At 43.3% G+C, this 12,275-nt stretch overlaps 1 protein-coding gene across 1 annotated transcript in view; it reads right to left on the bottom strand.

The window, feature by feature from the left end:
- Positions 1 to 3,532: 3,532 nt before the first annotated feature.
- UTP25 (UTP25 small subunit processome component) overlaps positions 3,533 to 12,275 on the bottom strand; it is a 64,856-nt gene continuing 56,113 nt past the window's right edge. The window contains exon 12 of the mRNA XM_049634217.1: positions 3,533 to 3,747. Within this exon, the coding sequence (XP_049490174.1) occupies positions 3,684 to 3,747 (64 nt within the window). The 3' untranslated portion in view covers positions 3,533 to 3,683. The remainder of the gene's footprint in view (positions 3,748 to 12,275) is intronic.

Consider the following 12,275-nt stretch of genomic DNA (forward strand, 5'->3'; position numbering starts at 1 on the left):
TGTGGATGGAGCTAGAGAGAATTATGCTAAGCGAAATAAGTCAGTCAGAGAAAGACAAATACCATATGATTTCACTCATATGTGGAATTTGAGAAACAAAACAAATGATCACAGGGGAACAAAAGAGAGAGGCTCTTAACAGGCTTTGTTAAGAGAGAGGCTCAAGAAACAGGCTCTTAACAATAGAGAGCAAACTGATGGTTGCTAGAGAGGAGGTGGGTGGGGGGATGGGTAAAATAGGTGATGGGAATAAAGGAGTGCCCTTGCTGCGATGAGCACTAGGTGTTGTACATAAGTGTTGAATCACTAAATTGTACACCTGATATTACTATTATGCTGTATGTTAACTAACTGCAATTTAAGTAAAAACTAAAAATACCAAAAAAAAAAAAAATGCAATGACTAGGTGTGTTGATCCCTATGGAGGATCAAAGAAAGGGAGAAATCATTAAACAGGCTCCCTATTCAAATGGAAATACCCTTGTCTCCTCATGAAACCCTGTTAGTGGCTTTGTGCCCGCCTAAGGAGATCATTCCAATCATCAAAGAAGTATGTTTTAAGTCAATATTGAGGTACTGCTTTAAATACACTTACCCATCAACTATTCACTCAATAACTTACTTTTGCTAAGTACAATTGAGGTTGTGGTCAGTGTGATGTGATATACACGCACACTGCTGGTGGCAGGGTAAACCAACATAGCCCTTTTGAAAAGCAATATGGAATAGTTATCAAAGATGGGCTCAATGCTTACTGCTTTTGACTTAATACTTGAAAGTTGAAATTCACAGGAAGAAGTTAGGAATGTACAGGATGCCCCTACCACCTTAGACAATCTTAGGGACAGTTGCTTCTAAGCCACGGACTGTCCTTTGGCAAAAAAACTGGTTTGACCCAGAGCTCTTGTTCTTACTTTTTGCCCTGAGTCCTGCCAATGAACCGGTGGGCATTTTGTTAAACGGGAGTTACACAGCTAACCTCTAACAGAAGGCACCTTTCCTCTAGCTCCTTGTCTATGTGGCTAATCAGAGCCTTATAATTTATAAATGTATTATAAATTATAAATGTATGTATAAATGTATAAATTCTCTCAGTCGAATTATGTGCTCTTCCAGAAACATCATGATGGATCTGCTATTTAAAAGCTCCCTGAATGACTCTGGCTCCAGGCCCATAACTTTCTAGTACTAGGTGTGCTCTGGGCTCTTTCCTTCGGTTTGTCCTGCCTTGTTTCCCTCCGCTTCCGCCTCACCGCTCTAGCAAAGAGGAGCGACCACCTTTCAAGACTGCCATTTTCAGCACAGCTGGAATTCAAAACTCTGATTCAAAACCCCGTCCTGATCCACTGATCCACTGCAACCACTCTTTTGGCTATGGCTTGCCAACCTCTGTTGACACTTAACGTTGAAGGAGTAAAGAGGATGCAGTGATCGTTTGTTACGACCAAAGTAATACACTTAAAAAACGTGTTCTGTCGTGAAATGTTAAGGTATTATTCAAGTTATGTCGATGAAACAGCTGAAATCTGGGAAACCTACTTCCCTGTGTAGCCTTGCCTCAAATCCATACCCTCCACGTCCTGTCACCTTCTCCATGAAGGCTTCCCTGTCCTCTTTACAGCGTGAGAGGGGTATCATCTCTATGTCCCCTCAGTGTGTGGGATATCGCTATACTGTAAGCACCTCCAGGTAGTACAGGAGAGGCAGAACGTTACCTCTGCTCTCCTACGGTCTGTGGCTGGGCCTAAGAGTTAAGTTGATATGGGGGCAGATTGACAGGAGAAAAGCATACAACTTTTACTGAATATTTTTCCATGTACATGAGAATCTTCACAGGAATCTGAAGACCCAAAAAGCACCTAGGCCTAAGTGTTTATATACTAGATTGAACAAAGAATAGTCATTATGGGAAAGGAACAAAAATATGTGGGGGGAGGCTACAGGAAGATGAAGGTTATTTTGACAAGGCCCGTTCATACAGATTTCTCTTGGCCTCAACTCCCCATCTCTGGTGATAAGACTGTTCTTTTCCTCCTGTGGTAGGGAAGGTGTCTTCCACGTAAGGGTTTGGTTTCCTGCTTTTAGAAGGAAAAAGGGAGGTCAGAGTTCTCTTCCTGTGTCTGTTGTGTTTTTTTTTTTAAGAGCCTCTAGCTCAATATAATCAATATACCAAAGTGGCACGTTCTGCTTCTCTCAGTAGCATACGTTTAGGTACTTAAGCATTTGCTGAATGTTTGTTGAATGAATTTATCCCTTTGTGCAACTGTCCCACTCAATCAGCGTCCAGGCTCGTAGAGGGGAGAGGGGGCTTTGGCTGATATAAAATAATTGACAGTTCTGAAATCCACATTCCCTGATTCGAAAGGCTTTGCACACTCAGTAATGTAGTCCCACCCCCACACTGAAACAGCTGGACTGCTAAGAAGAATTTAGAGGAAGATGTCAACAGTTTCAGACTCCCTGCAGAGTGGCTTAGCTGGTCACGGGAAACAATAAAACCGGTGTGGCGGACTTTGCTCCTCCAGAATGCCTTACACCAGACCCCCCCACCCCCACCTCCACCCCGTGGGTAAATATCTTTCTGTCAGAGCTGCAGGCTCACAGCTTCACTGTATTAAAGTGGCAGGCGATGACTTATATCCTATATGCCTTGACACCAGTGTATGCTTAAGAGGTACAAGAAATAAGATTGAAGAAGTAAACCGACTTTGCTTACCAGGAGGGCCTTGAATGCCATACTCAGGAATTTGAGTTTGAGGAGCCAGTGAAGGTGTTGGAGCAAGAAAACCACGTGAAATGTGGCTTGATGAGGATCCTTGGACAGCACTGTGAGGGTGTGGGGAGCAGGGATAGGTCACTTAGGAAGGGGTGAGGAAAACACGTGAAGGAGGAAATCTCTGAGTGGAAAGAGAACACGTTTGTTTAAGGCAGAAAGGGAAAAATGAGGAGTTGGTGCTACATGCAGTAAAAACTTCCTCAAATCGAACTGTGTAGTTGGTTAATCTTCAGAGCTTCGTAAACTTGTTCTGCAGTTTCCTGCAAATTTTTTTTTTTTTTTTTACAAACCTTCTCTGTCAACATACAGTAAATACTCTAGGCTTTGCAGGTCGTACCGTGTGTCAAAACCTCTCAGCTCTGCTCTTGGCAGTGGGAGAGCAGTTGTACTTGTAATAACGAGCATACCTAGGTTCCAATACAACTCTCTTCATAGAAAACCAAAAACCAGTTGGTGATCAAGGGCAGCAAACTGAAGCAAGGCCAGGAGAGAGTTCATTTTAGAGGGCCCACAATTTCTCAGGTAAGAGGGAGACCTGGGGAGAGGGCCGTGAGGTTTCGTCTTTGGGAGAGCAGTTGAAACCGATGCAGTGGGGAATTCGAGTGAGCTGCTGACGTCAGTGCTACGAGGGCTCTGTAGCCAGCGAGACTGTTGCCTCAGCAGGTGCAGCTGAGAAGTTGAGAGGCATCTGCTCTGGAGAGGAAGTGAGAGAAGACAAAAGGCAAGTCCCTGGGACCAGGCGTGACGGACGGCTCTAAGCATCTCCACTATACCTTGTGAATTGCCTCTTTGTTTTTCTTGATCTCTTCTGCTTTCGAGGACTCAGCAAGGACATAGCGAGTCCTGAAGTCCACGTTTATTCATCCAGTTCCTGTTTGTAGAGTACCCAGTAGGCACAATTCACTGTTCAAGGTGCCGGATATGAAGAGTGAACAAATCCCGGGAGTGATTGAATCCTGCTCTCACAGCACCTACATTCCAGTTGGGGAGACAACAACGGAGAAGCCAAAAAAGAAAAAAAATTATAATTCTGCACACTGGTATGTGCCTTGGAGAAAGTAAATCAGGGTAATAGGACAGGTCTGGAGGAGGCATTGTTTGAGCTGGTGGTCAGGGGAGGCCCCTCTGAGAAGACAACGGCTGAGCCAACATCTGAGACAAGAAGCTCCAGCCTGTGCAAACCCGAGAGAAGGCCCTTCTGGGCAGAGGGAACAGGTGCAGTGGCTCTGAGGTGGGAGTGAAGCTGGAGAGCCTGAGAGCCAGTGTGGTTGGGACGCAGCAACCAACGCGGGGACGGTCAGAGTTGGGTTTGCGGAAGTGGGAAGCAGAAAGATGCGACAGCCAGACACTGGCCAAGGCACAGGGAGACTAAATTCTCCTCCAGGCTCTGCCACTAATTTCCTGTGGGACCTAAGGACAATCAGCCTGGGTCTCAGTTTCCTTGCTGCAAGATGTGAGGCTTGGACAAGATGATATGCATTCAGGCCTGCCACAGGCACTTAATGCTGTTTGTTTAAAAGGAGGATCTTTGGGGCGCCTGGGTGGCTTAGTCAGTTCAGTATCCGACTCTTGATTGCAGCTCAGGTCATGCTTTCACAGATCATGAGATTGCGCCCTGCATGGGGCTCCCAGTACAAAGCCTGCTTGGGATTCTCTCTCTTCCTCTCTCTCTGCCCCTTCCCTGCACACACATGCTTTCTCTCAAAATAAAGAAAGAAACTTTAAAAAAATAATAATAAAAGAAGATTTTTAAAGTTCTTTCTTGCCTTTGTTCTATGCCTAGTGTTGCTCAGAGCCTACCCTGTATAACAGTATTCCCCCTACCCTTTAGGATTCTCTAGCTGGGCCGTTCTCCTCCTTGTAAACACAACATAACACTCTCTGCCCACCTCCCCAGGCCTCCTTATGTGCAACACCCTCCTTTCTGTTTTCTACCTGTTTTCATCTATTCTGAGAGCTCCAGATTAAATCCCACTTTGCTCATAAAGCCTCCTTTGACCACCCATTCTCATGAAATCCAAGGCAGTTTATTCCTCTTCATTTATGTGTGATCACCTGTTACTCATTGTTTTCCTTTGTACACATTTCAATCTTCCCAATGTTATTCTGTCCTCTTAAGGGTCATGTTATTAGTCATGGTTCTCTAGAGAAACAGAACCAGTAGGATTTGTGTGTGTAGATATAGATATAGATATAGATATAGATATAGATATAGATATAGACATATATGGAAAGAGATTTATTTTTTTAATTTTTTTCTAACGTTTATTTATTATTGAGAGACAAAGAGACACACAGCATGAGCAGGGGAGGGGTAGAGAGAGGGGGAGACACAGAATCTGAAGTAGACTCCAGGCTCTGAGCTGTCAGCACAGAGCCCTACACGGGGCTCAAACTCACAAACTGCAAGATCATGACCTGAGCCGAAGTCGGTCGCCTAACCGACTGAGCCACCCAGACACCCCAAGAAAGAGATTTATTTTAAAGAATTAGCTTGTGCAATTTGGGGGGCTGGCAAATCTAAACTCTGAGGGCAATCTGGCAGGCTGGAAACCCATAGAAGAGTTGATGCTGTGGTCTCTCTCTCTCTCTCTAGGTTGTAGGCTTGAGTCCGAAGGCAGCCTGGAAATAGAACTTTCTTTTCCTTAGGCGACTTCAGTCTGTTCTCTTAAGGCCTTCAACTGGTTAGATGAAACCCACCCACATTATAGAGAGTAATCTGCTTTTTTCAGTTTCTCCTGACTTAAATGTCAATCACATCTAAAAAATACTTTCACTTTCAGCAACATTTCAGACCAGTGCTTGACTGAACAACTAGGCACCAAAGCCTGGCTAGGCTGACACATAAAATTAATCATCACAGGAGGGGATGGAGCTTTATGAGTCTTTGTAGTCTTCACTGAGTTTAGCACAAATGTACTGTGTGCAGTAAGCATCTGATAAAGACTTAACTACAGGGCTCTGATTAGTGCTGTATATCCATTCATTTAGCAAACACTATATTTAATGAACACCTACTTTGTGCCCGATGCTGCCGTAAGGGCTGGGGAAATGGCAGTGAGCTAAACTAATAATAATGAAATCCGATTCTTTTCCATTCGTATGTTTGTACATCTTATAGACCCAGTCTGAGAGTGTTTTTGTTTGTAGTTTGTTTTGTTTTGTTTTGAATTGGCTGGTGCTGTAAAGTTATAATAAGTATAAGTCCTTGGTAGGTCTAGTCATCAAAGCTATCAGAGTAGGATTCTAAAAAACCTGAGGCCTATAGATATTAGGTAACTGCTTACTTGTGTTAGAATACGTGGCAGACAAAATTCTAAAAATGGCTCCTTAATATTCTCACCTCCTGGTTATTCACTCCAACAGTGATCTAAGTGGTGCTGACGAAGAATTTTGTAGATGTAACTAAAATCTCAAGTCAGCTGACCTTGAAATATGAAGGTTATCCAGGTGGTCTGACCCAACAGATGAACCCTTTAACCGCTGAGTTTTCTCTAATTAGCTGCAAAAGAGGAAATCAGAGATTCAAAGCTAAAGAGGACTTCTGACACATCTTTGCTGGCTTGAAGAAGGAAAGGTCCCTGTGTCAAGGATGTGGACAGCATGAAGGAACTGAGAACTTCCCCTCACCAATAGCCAGCAAGGATATTGGACCTCAGTCCTGCAACCACAAGAACCAAATTCTGCCAACAACCTGCATAAGCTTAGAAGCAGATTCTTCCCCAGTCCCCCAGACAAAAGCCAAATGGTCAACCCTTGATTTTGGCCTTACCGGGTAAAAATAACAAAACAGACAAACAGAAACAAAACGTAAAGCTCACACACACTCTGACCTACAGAAGTATGAGCTAATAATTGGATTGTTGCTTTCAGTGGTTGCTTTTGGTCATATATCATGTAGCAATGGAAGATTAATACAGAGTTTACAGCTGAATAGTGACAGGGCCCGCCTTAAGATCTTGGGTTTTTTCTTGAGTGGTTGAGAAAGCGAAACTCTTTCTCATTTCAGTAATTTTTGGCACATTTGCATAAAAGGATAATGTTTTCGTTGTTATGTGGTCAGTAGTATTTATCTGAAAATACTGCAAATCTGAGACATATCTGTTCTCTTTTGAGTGAAAAAGGTCTGTGGTAAAGTATTAAGCTATTATGCTGAAAGCAAAATAAATTAATGAGGATCCATAAGCCATATCCACTTTCATTCGTGTAAAATATTTAGTATCATCTTTATCACATGTTATGAGGATAAGTGATAATATGGTCAAACTCCTGATGTTAAACACCCCAAGGACTAACGAACTTATGAAGGAAATGAATAATTTGCTAATGCTTTGGAAATGAGGGCTTTAGGCAAGCAGAGCTGAGTTTCCTGTTCTTAATAAATGTAGATGGATGTGTTTCATGATAATTTAATATGCCTGGAATAAACTCCCACTTTGCATCTGGCAAGTTTCTCCCTTTGTATTTATTAGATTTTCCCTCTAGATTCACTCATCTCCCAAAACCTCTCAGAACCAACAACACACCCTGAAGGCAATCCAGGCCCAAATAATAACTTCTGAATATAAATAGAATTTGGGAGCAGGAAGGGTGTCAGAAATGGTCCGGATCAAAACACCCACTATTCAGATGAGGAAAGTGAGGCCCAGAAGAAGGCTTTGTCCAAGTCGCAGGACTTTGGTGATGGGAGTGGGGCTAAAACCTCATTTTTAAGATGGTTAACAGAAATATAAGCAAAGCTGACTAGGTTTCCTAGACTAACTTTTGTCAGAATTAACTTGGTTAATGTGTATGAACTATTTCTGACAAAATTAGAATAAGCAGTTTTTAGTTTTAAATTCTGGGTCCTTAAACAGAAATTACAAAAAGAGTCTCCAGCCTCCTACTCTTTGTCAACTGTAAAATGAATAGGGTTTCCAGTGACAGGCCATCTTCTGTAGATTGTTAGATAGTATTTGCATGTGTGGCTTAAAATCACTGAAGGTTAGCTGACCTGTGAAAATAAGGTTAGTTTTGATATAGAACAAAGAAGCAGAAAGCTATGCAGAAAGTCCCTGACCTAGTAATGGAGCCAGTAGTTCTGCCCCTAAAATGACCCTCTTTCTCCCTCTGGATTCTGACTGTTAGATAATACACGTAAGAACCACTAGACAAAAGGGAACAAGAATATCAGCTTTATTAGTGGCTTGGCAAGGACCCAATAATCTTCACATTACAGGGATCTATGTACAACTCAGAACAGAGAAAGCTGCTAAGAGCTGATGTCAAAGTGGGGGCCTCTCACTTCCACACTGGTGTCTGGGCTCTGGGATAGGCCCTCCCAGGGGTGAGGTGGGGGCTTGGGTATGAAGGGCGCCCACTAAGCAAACTGCCCTGAGGTTGAGCACTGTCGATCACACACATCATCATGAGAGGGTAAACCCAGTTCTCTGCGCTGCATAGACAGGGGAGGTGCAATGAGCTCTGCTCTACCCAGAAGGGAGACAGATGTGGAAGCCTATGCCAGGTGACCTGCTGGGCCTATTCCTGTTTGAAGCTTGAAGCTAATAAGGCTTCTCCCTATGAAAAGGCAGGAATTAATCATTTTTTCCTCTCCAGGGATGAACCAGTAGAGAGTAAAGACTCAGACAGTTGGTGGACGTCACCTCCTCTAGGAATAGGTGAGAACGTACAGAGAGTAATAGAATTCTCCCTCCAACAACAACAACAAAAAGGCTGTTTTCTCTTCAGATGGAATTTGAAACCAACATTGTCTCAATATTTCGGAGAACTCTGAACCCAGAAGGACCAATGATAGAACTTCTGCGGTAGGGCAGATCACCGTTCCTCACCTTGGCCTAGTACTTAGGAAACCTCACCAGCAGAACCCTGAGCAGGAAGAAAATGTGGTATTTGGAGGAGGACCCCACTATTCACAGGCTGTGCGCCCCTTGGAAGCTTCCACCCTCTTTACGTCTGTCTCTTCACTCATAAAATGCAGATCAGCCATCTTCCTTTGACAGTTGTTTCAAGAGTGATAGCAAATACTAGGCACTCGACAAATGGCATTACTAAGGGCTCTTGATTTTTCTCTAGGTATGGATATTAAGAATACTAGAATTAATATTATTATAATTTGTAAGATGGATACTAGAATAAAGGGGAAAAAACATATTCAAGCTAACTGGGGAAGAAACCATCCTGGCTAAAGAATGAAATTGTACACCCTCTGTCCAGATTTTAAAACAAAGACTCTTAGTTGGGACCTGGAGCTTTCTCTTTTTTTTTTTTTTTTTAATGTGTTTATTTATTTTTGAGACAGAGAGAGATAGAGCATGAGCAGGGGAGGGGGAGAGAGAGAGGGAGACACAGAATCTGAAGCAGGCTCCAGGCTCTGAGCTGTCAGCACAGAGCCCAACGCGGGGCTCGAACTCACGGACTGTGAGATCATGACCTGAGCTGAAGTTGGACACTTAACCGACTGACCCACCCAGGTGCCCCTGGAGCTTTCTCTATCCATATGCACACGCATGTGCAAGAATGTCGCTGCTCTAATATTCCCCTAATTGCTTTAATGCTAAATACTAAATGTATTTAGCGTGTGCCAGGCCTTCTGGTGAATATGGTATGGATATTATTTTGTTTCTACCAGGAACCTGACACATAGTGAAACTCCAGAAAATACTTGTTGATGAAATGAATAAATGTTCCACATACTAACATTAGAAAGTATGTTTTATCTCTATTTTTACAAATGAGGAAATGAAGTTAGACATGCAAAATAACTTGTCCAAGGTCACACAGCTATCAAGCATCAGAGCTAGGATTGGAAACTGGTCCTGTATGATTTCAAAACCCTACCACGCACACACACATGCCCAGGCCCACACACACGTGAGGCTGTTCATACCACAAAAACTCCTGACTTATACACGCCCCTTTTATGAATCTCTGTTGGCATAGGGACTCTCTTTCTTGCTGCCATGGTATGGTACATTTCTTTTTTTTTAACCACTGTCAAATTTAGTTTGATAAATAAATAGGGGTTCTATAAGGAATAAATAAATAGACAGTTAATATCATTTATGTGGCGTATATATACCAGGTAAATATTCATTGTAGTAGGCCCCATGGAAGGTACAAAGATAAATCAATCTGTACATATGGGGTCTTTAAGGAGCCTCCAGTTTAGTGGGGGGGGGGGGAATAAAGTAAATATATAGATATTTATGATGCAAGGTGGAAAGATATAAATGCCATACATAGATGTAAATATAGTGTTGTGGGACTTTAGAGTAGAGGGAGATTGAATACATGTTAACCAGGAAGATGAGCTTTGACTTCATGAAGGAAGTCAGATGAAATAGGTCTTGAAGGATGGGTTGAAATAAGATATGTGTGGATTTAGGAAGGGAATCCCAGGAAGGTGACTAGCAGGAGCAAAGGCCAGAGGTGGGAAAGCACAGGGTGTATATATGAAATTGCGTTTTAGTTTGATAAGGGATAAGAAGCAAAATGCAGAATGAAGATTAGGAAGATAGGCCAGGGGGCCTGATAGTGGGGAGGAGGGAGAGAGGGTGACATTTAATGGTAGGCCAAGAAGTTTAGATTCTGTGGTGGGGAACAATGAAAGATTTAAAACACAAAAGTGACTTGAGGCCTGTGTCAAGGGCTGTTTTAGGATAGGAATTCGACACTGAGCTGTTCAATGATTGGCCTAGGGAAAGCCCGGAGCCAGCAAGTTCAAAGAGGAAGCTCTCACAGCACACTAGGTGGGCAGTACTGAACGCTGGCCATGAATGGGGCAGTAGCAAGAGGGCCAGGATGGTGGGGTTGAATGGGAAAGAACACTGGGTGCAGCTGAGGGACAGGGCCAAGACCCAGGAGGCAGTGTGGTGAAGGAGGAAGAGCGCTGGGTTCCAGTCCCATAACTGAGACATGAGACAAGAGTCAGCTCTGTGCCAGCTCATAGCCCTTTAAGGCCTGTGGTATTATCCCCATTTTACAATCAAGGAAACTAGACTCAGAATAATCTGTCTAAGGTCATGCCCCTGACCTCCATGGGCTTCAGTTTCCTCATCTATGAAATCAGAGTGGTGGCTGATTCGGTTCTCACCTCGGGTGAATGAATATGTGACTCTTTGGTGAGTCACAGGGTGACTCTTTGACCCTGACAGAATCAGCAAACCTGATAACTAATTCAGTGTTGGAGAAGGGGGAGGGTTGGTAGGAGGCGTCCTTTCAAGGGGACACACATTTTATGCTGGAGTGATTGGGTGGATGGCGAGATCAGTAACAGAAAGTAGACTAGCAAAGGTCTGGAGGGAAACCTGAGTTCATATTTGAATATGTTGAGTTAGAGGGGCTGGCAGGACATGTAGGTGTAGATGCACTAGCAGGAGATCGCACAAACACACACCGGTCCAGCTATCCCCTCATTTTCTACTCTTACCCTTTCCTCTTTTCTTGTGTTCTATGTTTTCCCTTCCTTCCTTCCTTCCTTTCTTCCTTCCTTCCTTCCTTCCTTCCTTTTCTTCTCTTTTCCTTTTCTAATGTTTTCATCCTTTCTCTCTTTTGCTTTTTCACAATTGAGTTAAAAATATTTTAAACCTTTTAAACTGAAAAACGATAAAAATACAAGCAAATATTATTTATATTCTTTCCCCTCTATAACAGTGCTTCTCAAATGGGGGCATTCTTCCTCCCAGGGGATACTTGGGATGACGGAAGACATTTTTGGTTGTCAGAACTGGAAGGAGGTGATACAGGCATCTCGTGGGTAGAGGCCAGGAATGCTGCTGCCCTACAGCACACATAACAGCTCCCAGCAAACGTCAGTGGTGCCACAGTAGAGAAACTCTGCTCTGTGCTTTAGGTTTGGCAGTGGCACTGCAGCATTGCTGGGTTCTACCGGTAGCTTTAAAGTTTATCTATCTATTTATTTATTTATTTATTTAGAGAGAGAGAGAGAGAGAGAGAGAGAGAGAGAGAGCTGGGTAGGGGCAGAGAGAGAGAGGGAGAGACAGAATCCCAAGCAGGATTCATACTGTCAGCGCAGAGCCCGATGCAGGGCTCGATCTCACGAACCATGAGATCGTGACCCGAGCTGAAACCAAGAACTGGACTCTTAACCAACTGAGCCACCCAGGGGCCCCGGGCTCTACCAGCAGTTTTAGGTTAAGGCAGCGAGGACTGACTCATTCAGTCAGAAGTCAGGCCATTGTAGATGGAGACATTTAGAGATTTTTTTAGTGGATTGTTTTTCAAATGCAAAAATAATAACTAACATTTATATGCCCTTACTAGGTACTAAGCATTCTTCTAAGTGCTTTATATTTATTAGCACAGTTCTTCCTCCTAACCATCCTTTTAGCTAGAACTAATAAGTTTACACAGCATGTAGACAGCCAAGCCAGGGAACAAATGCAGACAGCCTCGCTCCTAAGCCCTCTCTTAAATACGTCACCATATTGCTCAGTATAACAAAGATGACACTCTTAAGATGTTTGGTCCATTTCTG

This window comes from Panthera uncia, chromosome F1, assembly GCF_023721935.1.
Source record: "Panthera uncia isolate 11264 chromosome F1, Puncia_PCG_1.0, whole genome shotgun sequence".
Lineage (NCBI taxonomy): Eukaryota > Metazoa > Chordata > Mammalia > Carnivora > Felidae > Panthera > Panthera uncia.